At 35.9% G+C, this 13,164-nt stretch overlaps 3 protein-coding genes across 6 annotated transcripts in view; 2 read left to right on the forward strand and 1 right to left on the reverse strand.

The window, feature by feature from the left end:
- Positions 1-2,609, reverse strand: part of LOC104713682 (tRNA (cytosine(34)-C(5))-methyltransferase) — a 7,810-nt gene extending 5,201 nt beyond the window's left edge. For all 4 annotated transcript variants that reach the window (XM_010430858.2, XM_019229539.1, XM_010430856.2 and 1 more), the window contains exons 1-9: positions 2,320-2,609; positions 2,147-2,235; positions 1,971-2,037; positions 1,763-1,878; positions 1,532-1,598; positions 1,395-1,443; positions 1,144-1,229; positions 799-1,058; positions 645-700 (exon numbers count right to left, since the gene is read on the reverse strand). In XM_010430858.2, coding sequence (XP_010429160.1) covers positions 645-700; positions 799-1,058; positions 1,144-1,229; positions 1,395-1,443; positions 1,532-1,598; positions 1,763-1,878; positions 1,971-2,037; positions 2,147-2,235; positions 2,320-2,508 — 979 coding nt within the window. In that variant the 5' untranslated portion in view covers positions 2,509-2,609. The remainder of the gene's footprint in view (positions 1-644; positions 701-798; positions 1,059-1,143; positions 1,230-1,394; positions 1,444-1,531; positions 1,599-1,762; positions 1,879-1,970; positions 2,038-2,146; positions 2,236-2,319) is intronic.
- Positions 5,156-7,355, forward strand: LOC104713683 (pentatricopeptide repeat-containing protein At2g22410, mitochondrial-like). Its single transcript, XM_010430860.2, has one exon. The coding sequence runs from the start codon at positions 5,225-5,227 to the stop codon at positions 7,277-7,279; it is 2,055 nt and encodes a 684-aa protein (XP_010429162.1). The 5' UTR covers positions 5,156-5,224; the 3' UTR covers positions 7,280-7,355.
- LOC104713684 (peroxidase 17) lies at positions 10,291-11,699 on the forward strand. The gene is made up of 3 exons (XM_010430861.2): positions 10,291-10,561; positions 10,660-10,851; positions 10,942-11,699. Exons 1-3 carry the CDS (start codon positions 10,361-10,363, stop codon positions 11,533-11,535), a joined length of 987 nt encoding a protein of 328 aa, XP_010429163.1. The 5' UTR covers positions 10,291-10,360; the 3' UTR covers positions 11,536-11,699.

Genomic DNA, 13,164 nt, shown 5'->3' on the forward strand with positions numbered 1-13,164 from the left:
ACCATCACCACTGCATGGAACATCACACAGAACACGGTCAAAGGCAAGTTGATTAATGGGCATACTTTCACTTATTCCTTTCTCGGAAGCTCGGGATTTGTTCAAACGACAACCAGGAAACTGTTGCCCTTCATGATTCGTCACTATCAAGTTGGATGTGCACATTCTCTTTGTTTGGTGAATGAGAAGGTTAGATCTTTTAAAATCAACATCATTAGCCACCACCTGATTATTAAGGGAAGAACAATCAAATCATCTATCTACCTAAAACCAGATTTAGAAAATTAAAGATGTGTATAGCAACACAAACCAGTCCACTAGGTAGAGATCCTGGTATTGATGCTTCATGTATAATCTCAAGCAGCTGAAACGTTTTGGAACCCGGTGCAGCACACACTGTTAGAGACAAAGGTAACAGATCAGTAACCATTTACCTCATACTTTCCCGGAAAGCGAATGTAGTTATGGCCATTTCTTCCTTATCCAAGGCGGATACTTCTTTGAGCGAGCCTTTTAAAAATTTCTAGGTCTCAAAACAATATCAAATGAAAATTCACTCACTGTCANTGCAGACATGTTTACAATAGGAAGGTCATTCTACAAGCAATTCCATTTTGAGACATGTTAAGAAATTAAAAAATTACCTCTCATAGCAAGAATAATCTGAAGGCTATGAAGTCCATTGCCCATTCCAGAGTTCCTGTGCAGAAACCAAAAGCAATAAGAAATTCTAGAACCTATGCCATATATTGCCTCATAACATTGCCGATAGGCTTAAAATGGCAAAGGTGAAAATACCATTTCCGCCAGATATCTGGAGCTTTGCGCAGTGTACCATCACCACTGCATGGAACATCACACAGAACACGGTCAAAGGCAAGTTGATTAATGGGCATACTTTCACTTATTCCTTTCTCGGAAGCTCGGGATTTGTTCAAACGACAACCAGGAAACTGTTGCCCTTCATGATTCGTCACTATCAAGTTGGATGTGCACATTCTCTTTGTTTGGTGAATGAGAAGGTTAGATCTTTTAAAATCAACATCATTAGCCACCACCTGATTATTAAGGGAAGAACAATCAAATCATCTATCTACCTAAAACCAGATTTAGAAAATTAAAGATGTGTATAGCAACACAAACCAGTCCACTAGGTAGAGATCCTGGTATTGATGCTTCATGTATAATCTCAAGCAGCTGAAACGTTTTGGAACCCGGTGCAGCACACACTGTTAGAGACAAAGGTAACAGATCAGTAACCATTTACCTCATACTTTCCCGGAAAGCGAATGTAGTTATGGCCATTTCTTCCTTATCCAAGGCGGATACTTCTTTGAGCGAGCCTTTTAAAAATTTCTAGGTCTCAAAACAATATCAAATGAAAATTCACTCACTGTCAAGTACAAAATGATCTGGATGTACGTCAAGGAAGAGAGGAGGTACCTGCATGATTAAATTAAACAACGCTTTGTAAATGTTAGTAAACAAAGAGACAATGTTAATGGTGGAAAAGAGTATTAAACTATCTTACCATGCTAACAGCTTCCTGCCTAGTGATGTTACCAACTTCATTTTCTAACTTCAGAAATTCATGAAACCTGAAAAGACCACAATGAAGAACCCATCATGTGTCTAGCACAACAAACACACTAGTTCTTAAAACCATACACAAAGTAACTAGAAATGCTTCAATAATTAATAGGTCATTCTAGTAAATATTAAAAAAAAAGTGACTAGAATTCATATGTTAGTGAAAACGTACTTCTCAAGTGTCTGGTTTTTCCTAATCTCCTTTCGAGAAAAATTAGAATGCCAAGCAAGATTCTTCGGATACCAAGGCAAGGGCTTAATAGCCTCCAGTTCACCACCTTCTATGGCCTTAAAAAGCAAAAACCAATATTACATAAATAAGTTTCGGAGTATAATAGAGATAGACAGTACAAAATGCCAATCACAAACATTGCATTTACCTCTGCCTGAAGTGATTTCATAAAATCATTCTCCAAGATGGATATAATTTCATCGCAAAACTGGCCACTGCAGTACATAAAAGTGGGAAACAAAGAAGCATCGCGTAAGCAATCCAAGACTAAACCCTAAACCTCATTGAGACTTAAAGAACAAATAACACAGTAGCATTACTCACTTGGAGTTAACCCTAAAAGCAGCAGGTAAAGGCTTACGAAGAATCTCCATGAACAAATCCCACTCTTCTGCTTTCACTACCCCTTGTTCCTAACAACACAAACACAAGAGTTTAAAAACCACAACAACAAAAATCAAATCCATTAATCCAATACAGAATAGCGAATACGTTACCTTGTAATACTCTTCGAAATTAGGGTTAACAGTGATAATAGGTTCCCAAGTAGGTTTTTGCTCCGGTGCGGCGGCGTTATCGGAACCATCAACGGTAGTATCGGATTTAGAACGTTTCCAAACATTCTCTCTGTTTTCTTTGAAATCTTTTCTCTGAGAACGACCTCTGTGTCTTCCTCCTCTTCCCATCTTCACAGCTTCCGATGGAACCAACAACAAAAAAGTTCGATTTCCGCCGCCGGATTCGAAAAATAAAATCTCTCAGAAACTTTACAAGAACTGAAGAAGAGAAGAGAAGTGTGTTTGTTTCTTCTTCGTTTTCTTATCAGGCTTTGTTAATGGGCTTTAGGGTTTTGCTTTTAAGGCCCAGATTCTCTTTAAAAGAGCATCACTGAATCTGGTTTAATTAGAGAATTAAGTTCGGTTTGATTCGGTTCAGTATGATGAATACCGGTTCAGCAAATCTCAAATGACATACTTAGGGGGTGTATTGAACTGAGAATTTTAGGAGATTTGCTGGGATTTTAATATTTCAGAATTTTAGGAGATTTGAGTGTAATTTTAGGAGATTTGGTTATTAATTTTGGATTTTAAGGATTTGGTGAGATTTGGGTTTTGAGATTTGTTGAGATTTGATTATTGAATTTTAGGTGATTTTGATATTTAGAAAGGAAAAAAAAGAGAGCAAAATGTCGTTAATTAAAAAAAAGAGCAAAATGTCTTCCTCCTCCTACTTCTTCTCCACTCTAATGTCTCTCTTTATCTCCGTTGTTATATAGATGGTGGGTCCGATTGTGGAAGACCAAATGGCGAACAGAAAGAACAAAATGAAAATGAAGAGACAAGTAGAAGAAGAAGAAGAAGGAGAGGTGGAGGAGACAAAGAACAGACATGCCCTTCAAATCTTAAAAAAATGAGTCTTCATATTGCAGCGACAGAAAAAATCAAATGAAACAGAGCTCTGAAATTTCAACGTCTTAAAAAAAAATCAATGGTAAGAATAAAGACAATCTAATATAAAGCACACTGGTACTGCATCATGATCCCATATTCATAGCATCTGTCCACATGTTTTCCGCTATAGTTGCTCTCCAGTTATTAGCAAGGACTCTTTGTTGGTCTTGAGTACCATGAAGCTGTTCTTCTTCATGGTTCTCATCATCAACTCTTTCATCAACGGCAGTTCCCTCCGCATTAGCCACATCTTCAAACAAGTCTGAACGACATTCTCTACGAAGATAATTATGTAAAACAACAGAAGCAAGTACTAACTCTACTTGCGTCTTATATGGAAAGGGTGGTGCATATTTGAAGATGAGAAACCTTGACTTGAAGATGCCAAAAATCCTCTCTATTACGTTTCGTAAGCTAGAGTGTCGATGGTTAAACAACTCATTTGCATTTGCAGGATCTTTTCCTTGTCCCCTAAAGTCTTGCATAGATAATGTCACACGATGAAACATGCACAAATACAATACAAATACAAATTATGTATGCTCATGAAGAACAAATGAAATAAAACATAGTAAAATCTACTAATCTATTGGCAAGTTCATGAGCCTCAAAATTGTTGCTAATCACTCTTGTTAAACATAATGATGACTACAAGCTTTAAAACCCCAAAGAGGTATTATAATCCACATGAACCAAAAAAAAAAACAAGAACAACGACAAACGTTTTACACTTACAAGAGCCATGACTTGTGCTGCGTCTTCTCTCTTCCAGTATTCCTCTCTATTACCTACATAAACACAATAAGCAATGACTAATCAGAGCTTTTCAAGAAAGCATAGAGCTTTTCAATTCAGACAAAAGGAACAAAGCAGAGAGCTCTCACCAATCTCCAAGAACATTGTTGGCTTGTTAGTTATTGGTCCATAATGAGTTGCTTCCAATGTAATCTACATCCACACAAAAGCAATTTGCATTCTAATCACCTCAAAACAAACTTCAATTTAAATCATTAGCAAATTCATAAGGTTGCAGTAGAGTCTTCAATACCGCGGCAAAGCATCGAGACGGGACGAGAACATCATCGGTGGCTCCTTTTAATCCCCAAATGTTTCGAAAGCTCTGTTCTTCTTTCTCTCGCTCCATCATCTTCCCCAACAAACCCATCTTCTTCATCTCCTCCCGCTCTTTTCCCAAACCTCTCCGTCATCACTCTTACTCCTCCTTGAAAATGACCGATACCCATCTCTCCGATAACCCCAATTCGTCTTCTTCCCCGATTCAACCCCCCACCAAACCCGAATCGCTTCGTTCCCTCGAGTTTCAATTAGGTTCTTCATTCACCGTCGATCCAATCATCCCACCGCCGAATCAGATCATCATCGTCGTCAGTGGTCCTAGCGGAGTAGGCAAAGACGCAGTGATCACACCTTTGATGAGCGGAGTATCCAAGAAAGAGTTTTTTCTTTTTTTGTGTTTTCCAGCAAATCAGTTTAGGATCAAAGAGAGAAGAGAGAAGAGTGAAGAAGAGAGAAGAGTGAGAAAGAGAGTTGCTCTTGCAGTATGTCGAACTCTTTTTAAAAAAAAAAAAATTCCAAAGTTTCACTTTCAAAGGTGTGATTTTGGAAGTCATATGTTTTAACTAAAAATGATAGAAAAATCTCCTAGAATCACATTAAGTAACTTTTTTAAAAATAATTGTGATTTTTTGAATAACACTAAATTTGGAGTGAGAATTATAAATTATTGATTGAATAACAAGAGATTATAGATGATTTTTATAAATTTCGTATCCAATAACATGGGATTTCAAGTGAATTTTAAAAATCACCAATTAAATAACAGAAAATTTAAGAATACTCCAAAATCTCCTAAAATTTCATATTCAATACACCCCCCATAAGTTCGTCTGAATCTTCTCCGGGCGAATTCGCCGGCGAAAATTAACGGCCGATGAACATATCGAATGTGAGAAAGGCCAAGCTTCTTCGTCTTCGTCCTCTCATACCAAAACTCAATCGTTCACTGTACTCTTACTCTCAGCGTCGTACTCGATCCCTTCCTCATCACAGAGACAAACCCATAAACTGGAACTCCACTCACCGCTTCGTTCTCCACAACCCTCTTCTTTCACTGCTCGAAAAATGCAAGCTTTTGTTCCATTTAAAGCAAATTCAAGCTCAGATGGTTCTCACTGGCTTGATCCTAGACCCATTCGCTTCAAGCCGGTTAATTGCTTTCTGCGCGTTATCAGAATCAAGGTATCTCGATTACTGTGTGAAGATTCTGAGAGGTATTGATAACCCTAATGCGTTTTCTTGGAATGTAACGATTAGAGGATTCTCCGAGAGCGAGAGTCCTAAAAAATCGTTTTTGTTATACAAGCAGATGCTGAGACATGGTTGTTGTGAGTGTAGACCTGATCATTTTACTTACCCTGTTTTATTCAAGGTTTGTGCTGATCTTGGGTTGAATAGTTTAGGTCACATGATTCTTGGGCATGTTTTAAAGCTGAGATTGGAATTGGTTAGTCATGTGCATAACGCGTCGATTCATATGTTTGCTTCTTGTGGTGATATGGGAAATGCGCAGAAGTGGTTTGATGAAAGTCCTGTGAGGGATTTGGTTTCTTGGAATTGTTTGATTAATGGGTATAAGAAGATTGGGGAGGCAGAGAAAGCGATAGAGGTTTATAAGAGAATGGAGTCTCAAGGAGTTAAGCCTGATGATGTGACGATGATTGGGTTGGTTTCTTCTTGTGCAATCTTGGGGAATTTGAATCTTGGGAAAGAGTTTTATGAATACGTTAAAGAACATGGACTGAGATTGACAGTTCCTCTTGCGAATTCTCTGATGGATATGTTCTCAAAATGCGGAGATGTTCACGAGGCGAGGAGAATATTTGATAACTTGGAAAAGAGAACAATCGTGTCGTGGACTACGATCATTTCAGGCTATGCTAGATGTGGTCTGCTTGATGTTTCAAGGAAACTTTTCGATGATATGGAAGAAAAAGATGTTGTGCTGTGGAATGCAATAATCGGTGGATCAGTCCAAGCCAAGCGTGGTCAAGACGCTTTGGCTTTGTTCCAGGAGATGCAAACGAGTAACACAAAGCCTGATGAAATCACCATGATTCATTGTCTCTCTGCGTGTTCTCAGCTTGGTGCTCTTGATGTTGGCATTTGGATTCATCGTTACATCGAGAAACGCAATCTTAGTCTCAACGTTGCGTTAGGAACTTCATTGGTCGACATGTATGCCAAATGTGGTAACATCTCGGAAGCTATTAATGTTTTTCATGGGATTCAAACAAGAAACTCGCTTACGTACACAGCGATCATCGGAGGTTTAGCACTTCACGGAGATGCATCCACTGCTATATCATACTTTGATGAAATGATTGATGCAGGATTAGCCCCAGACGAGATCACTTTCATAGGGCTATTGTCAGCTTGTTGCCATGCTGGATTGATCCAAACAGGCCGTGATTATTTCTCTCAGATGAAGTCTAGATTCAATCTAAATCCCCAACTGAAACATTACTCTATAATGGTTGATCTGCTAGGGAGAGCCGGGCTATTGGAAGAAGCGGACAAGCTCATGGAAAATATGCCAATGGGGGCGGATGCTGCGGTTTGGGGAGCTTTATTATTCGGTTGCAGGGTGCACGGTAATGTTGCACTGGGGAAGAAAGCGGCAAAGAAGCTTCTCGAACTTGATCCGACTGATAGTGGGATATATGTGTTGTTGGATGGCATGTATGGAGAGGCTAATATGTGGGAAGATGCAAAGAGAGCGAGGAGGATGATGAACGAGAGAGGTGTAGAGAAGATTCCTGGTTGTAGTTCTATCGAGGTTAACGGAGTTTTCGTTGAGTTCATCGTTAGGGATAAATCGAGACCGGAATCTGAGAAGATCTATGATTGCTTGCATTGTCTTGGAAGACAGATGGGGCGGAGCTCGTTGAGTGTACTGTTTTCGGACATGACATTATTTAGAAGTTAGAACCAATGAGATTATGAAACTGCTGAAATTTATTTAGGGCATGTTTGGTCGAATATAACTTACAAATGGGTTTAAAAAATTTAACCAAAAACACTCAACATTTCTCATTTATTAATTGATCAGTAAAAAATATCATAGTGCAATTTATTTATTAGCTTAATCTTATATTATTACATTAGATTTTTCACTTGTAAGAGAAAAAGAGTGGACAATTCTAAGTCTTGGGTTAAAATTTGTCCAAACAGTTTGAACTAAATCATGGGCACATATTGTTTAGTGTATCTAGCCCAAAGCAAGACATAAAAAGCCGTAAAATAGCCCAACATCAAGGAACCATTGTCGTGAGGAGATGAGAAGGCGATGCAGAAAATACGATATGTATGTTTTTGTGAAACTGCATAGTGAAGATGACATTCTCAAAGTAGGAAATTAGGAACCATATATAGCTGTAATTAGAGCATATTTGAAACTGGGTGCCTAGGTCGTCGTTATTAAATTAGGATATACTCTGAATCATAGCGTCCATAAAGTAAAAGGAGAAAGTTTGCAGATCTGAATTGTTTTACTACGCTTCTGTTCTCTTCCTTCTTTGAAATTTTCTCAATAAATTTGTTTGTACCATTTAATTACCAATACAATTTAAGGAAAAGCGATATATTTAATGAATTAAAATGTAGGTCAATATTTATTGATATCCTCTCTTATTTTTTGGTAATGTATTGGTTTGGTGAACCTCAAATACAATGACCTCCATGTGCGTTCCATTTCCCGATTTGAGTTCCTTCTAGGGCTTTTCAGGAAACTAGGTACCTCCGAGTCATATATATTACGAATTATTATGATTTTTGTCCGACGTGTGATAAATCTATACTAATAAAATTGACAACTAAAGATGGGGACAACATAATATCTTTAAACGGCAGAGCGTATCGGTACCCACGAACGCGAAGTCATGATGATGACGACTTCTAGTGTCAGTCACTTTTAGAGGTTTCAGATAAAACTAAAAATAAAAATGCTAAAAGAAAACTTCAATTTGTTCGGTTGCAAAAAAAAAGTATGGACCAATGGCTCAAATTGTTGCCTCCTTTTGTCACAACAATCCTCTTNTATATAGCTGTAATTAGAGCATATTTGAAACTGGGTGCCTAGGTCGTCGTTATTAAATTAGGATATACTCTGAATCATAGCGTCCATAAAGTAAAAGGAGAAAGTTTGCAGATCTGAATTGTTTTACTACGCTTCTGTTCTCTTCCTTCTTTGAAATTTTCTCAATAAATTTGTTTGTACCATTTAATTACCAATACAATTTAAGGAAAAGCGATATATTTAATGAATTAAAATGTAGGTCAATATTTATTGATATCCTCTCTTATTTTTTGGTAATGTATTGGTTTGGTGAACCTCAAATACAATGACCTCCATGTGCGTTCCATTTCCCGATTTGAGTTCCTTCTAGGGCTTTTCAGGAAACTAGGTACCTCCGAGTCATATATATTACGAATTATTATGATTTTTGTCCGACGTGTGATAAATCTATACTAATAAAATTGACAACTAAAGATGGGGACAACATAATATCTTTAAACGGCAGAGCGTATCGGTACCCACGAACGCGAAGTCATGATGATGACGACTTCTAGTGTCAGTCACTTTTAGNAGATAAAGGACCATAATCAACAAGTAATTATCTATTTCTCGTGTCCAACGATTCTTTCTAAACTGTGTTATTTTGTATAGTCGTGTGTACTATAGATTGACAATTATCGATACACACGAAGTTAAAGTTAAGGTTGTTTTAAACTAAGTTGCTAGTACAGTATATATTTGGAGTATTACTTTAACGGATGTTGCCTCTATCAATGTTAGGTGTGTTTCAATTAAAACACAGCAGCACAATCTACACCGTTTATAATGTTAAACTTGAACATTTATTTTAAGAATACTTTTCTGTTCCAAAATAAATACTATCGTTCTAGGATTTTAATTAAATTTTTTGATGTGAAATTATCTACAGTATATTTCATTTTTTTAATTAGTTTACGCCAAGTTGTTAAAATAATATTTATACTGAAACATTTGGAATACTTATTTTTGTTTATGGTGATAATCTTATTTTTGTTTAGTGTGAACCTCACATACGTCTACACTGGTCACACAAAACAATAAAAGATGCATTTTTTTTTTTTTTTGTAGTATATAGTTATATACTATAGTTTGAATTATTGGCCAACCCAACGCAAATGTGAAGATAAGGTTTATTATCCTTTTTTACAAAGTCAAAAAGTACCTTGGCTATTCCTTCCTTTTGTTTTGCGTCAAAAAGTTGAAACGTTTCATTAAAATTTCTCCATGACCTTTGAAATCCTATCAATAGATGTGTGTACACAATTTTTTTATAACTTAGGATAAATCTTATATATAAAAGGGATTTACACTAACCTTTAAAGAAGGTGCACAACTATATCATTTTTCTAGATATTTAAATGAGTCATAAACAATAGATTCATATCAATATGAATATATATATACATAGAAACAAGTATTTAAATTAGATCAAACTGAAACTAGTTGGCCTCCCAAGTCCCTCTCCTTACAACTTGACTACAAAGTCCCAGGCAATGCGTTACACAGTTTTTTTTTTCTTTTTTATAATTCATGATTGATCAAAAGTTTTCTAGGCTTAATCCCGTGGTCAATGTTACTCGAACTCAGATAGCGAGACTTTTCTTCCTCTATTACTGAACCAAGACGACTTGGTTAATGCGTTACAATATTATGATAAAGATGCTGCCATAATCCATAAGTCTATGACCATTGACCAGGACTAATGTTGGTCAAAGACTACACTAATCAATCCTCGTAATGGCAACAACTTTAACTGCTCATTAGAACTAAATCCATAATTAGAAATGTATTATATTCTAAATGGAAATTGGATAGGCCACCACGACACGACACACTTGCACAAGATCCTTCTAAATAACACCAAAAACCTCTTTATATAACCAACCAAAACAAGGTCTCTTCTTCTTCTTCATCATCACTACTGAAAACACAACACCACAAACAAAACAAAAAATGTCTCTTCTTCACCATCTCATCCTTTACCTAACACTCTTGACGGTGGTAAAAGGAGACATTCTCCGGCCAAGATTCTACAGCAAGACATGCCCTGAAGCTGAATCCATAGTAAGAAGCGAAATGAAAAAATCTATGATGAGAGAAGCAAGAAGCGTTGCTTCAGTCATGCGTCTCCAATTTCACGACTGTTTCGTCAATGTAAAACACACACAATCTTTTTTTTTTTTTTTTGGCCTCCTCTGTTCTTGATTATTTTATTATTTTTTTCTCTGAATGTTTCTTTCAAATCTTATAAGGGATGTGACGCATCTGTGTTGCTTGACGACACACCAAACATGCTTGGTGAGAAACTCGCACTTTCCAACATCAATTCTCTTAGATCTTTCGAAGTCATTGACAATATTAAAGAAGCTTTGGAGAAAGCTTGTCCTGGTACTGTCTCTTGTGCCGACATCGTTATCATGGCCTCTCGTGACGCCGTTGCTCTTGTAAGTTACATATACTAATATAATCAAATCTTTTCCAAATTCCCGGTTTAGTCATTTCGGTTTAGTGATTTTGTTTTTCTTTGAAACCAGACAGGAGGACCAAATTGGGAGGTGAAGCTTGGGAGGAAAGACAGTTTAACAGCGAGTCAGAAAGATTCAGACGATATAATGCCGAGTCCAAGAGCCAACGCTACATACTTGATCGATCTCTTCCAAAGATTCAATCTCTCTGTTAAAGACATGGTGGCTTTATCCGGGTCACACTCGATTGGTCAAGCTCGGTGTTTTTCTATCATGTTCAGACTTTATAACCAATCAGGGTCTGGTAAACCGGATCCAGCTCTCGAACCGGGTTACCGTACCAAGCTTGACAAGCTTTGTCCTTTGAGTGTAGACCAGAACGTGACAGGAGATCTAGACGCAACGCCTCATGTTTTTGATAACATGTACTTTAAAGACTTGGTTTCAGGGAGAGGGTTTCTCAACTCTGACCAGACTTTGTACACGACTCCTGAGACGAGAGAGTATGTGAAGATGTTTAGCGAGGACCAAGGCGAGTTCTTCAAGGCGTTTCAGGAAGGGATGGTTAAGATGGGTGATTTGCAATCTGGGAGACCCGGAGAGATTAGGTCTAACTGCAGGGTTGCTAACAGAAGGCCTATTGATGCATGGCTTGTATCTTGAATTTGTAAAAGAGAGAAAAAAAAATATAGATCTTAATGATGGAACTTCTAAATAGATACTAATCTTCTTTTTATTACATGCCAAGATTCTTGGTTCTCCTAATAAAGCTACCATTGTAATTTAGATCCGAGACTACAGTGTATTCAATCTAATATTTCAAGTGATTTAAAGTTTTTATAAGATTTTAAATAATTGTGATGATTTTAAAAAAATTGAAATTATTTATTTGTAAAATTCTTTCAAATCCCATTTAAAATCATAAAGGGGTTATATTCAATTTCAAACTAGGATTTTGGAGGATTTTATAAGATTTAGGAAATTAAGGATTTTGAGAGATTTTAAGAGTTTTAAGGATATTTGGTGAAATTATTTAATATTTTGTTTGTGATTTAATGAGATTCAAAGAGATTATAATGGGTGATTTTAAAAGATTTTTAGAAAAAAATAGATTTCAAAACAAAAGAAAGAAACAACTATTCTCTTTAATTTCCAGTATCGTTAATCTCCTCCATTACCAATTTTTGCTTCTTCTTTCGTTCTTATTCTTCGTTCTTTGTTCTTCTTACAAATGACCAGTAATCTGCAGCAAAAGCCTAAAAACACTAGAAGAGTAACGTGTATGCGACGATATCACCACATACATTTGTTCACCTCCCCCTTTTCATCCTTTCACCGTGCCTCTGTCTATTAAACAAATAACCATATAATACTTATCATTACCATCTCTCTCCTCAGTGTTCTTTTTTGGTCTGTGAAACCGGAAAAACAAATTGAAGTCATGTATTAGTAATTGTTAATCACTTCTTTGGAAAAGTACTTGTTATCTTTCTTGTTAAAGAAAATGAAAGAGAGATAAGTAGATACGTTTGTGGGTGGTTTTGGTCTGGATGAGATGCAGCTCTTGTCAAGTTCCACATATGTATATTGACACTCGGCTATAGTGTTTCTTTTTTGTAAAACAAATATTTTAAAATATCACTTCTAGAGATGTGATTTTATAAATTGGATTTCTAGTGTAAAAATGTATCCACAATCTTCCAAAATCTCTCAAAATCATTGTTACAGGATTTGAAAGAAAAAAAAATTATGTTTTCAATACCAGTTGATTTTATATGATTTGTTAAAATTATTGTTTGAATAACAGAGATTTTGAGTGATTTTGAATGACTTTATAAAAATGTCATTTTCAATAACACTAGATTTATGAAGAGATTTTAAAATTCCAAATTGAATAACATGTGATTTTAAACAAAATCTAAACTCTTTTAAAATCAATGTTTGAATACACCCCTAAGATTTAGATTTATATAATTTTGACTAAACAAATCCTCTTAAATCCTCAAGAACCCCTAAAAATTATTAAAATCTAATCTACAAAATGTTTTGAATAACATTGGATTTAAAGTAGATTTTTAAATTGAATTTTAATAAACTTTTTAAAATCTATGATTGAATAACATAGAATTTATAAATTTTTTTTTTTTATCAAAGAGAATTTATAAATCTATCTTAACATTTTTGAAGTACATTTTTTTGTCATCCTCTCTTATCTTTGTATCCAAACAAGTCCCAACCAAATTCTCTACAATCATTACAACCAAACAAAATCATTTCCTTATTTGATAATAT

This window comes from Camelina sativa, chromosome 9 (genome assembly GCF_000633955.1).
Source record: "Camelina sativa cultivar DH55 chromosome 9, Cs, whole genome shotgun sequence".
NCBI classification, from domain to species: Eukaryota; Viridiplantae; Streptophyta; class Magnoliopsida; order Brassicales; family Brassicaceae; genus Camelina; species Camelina sativa.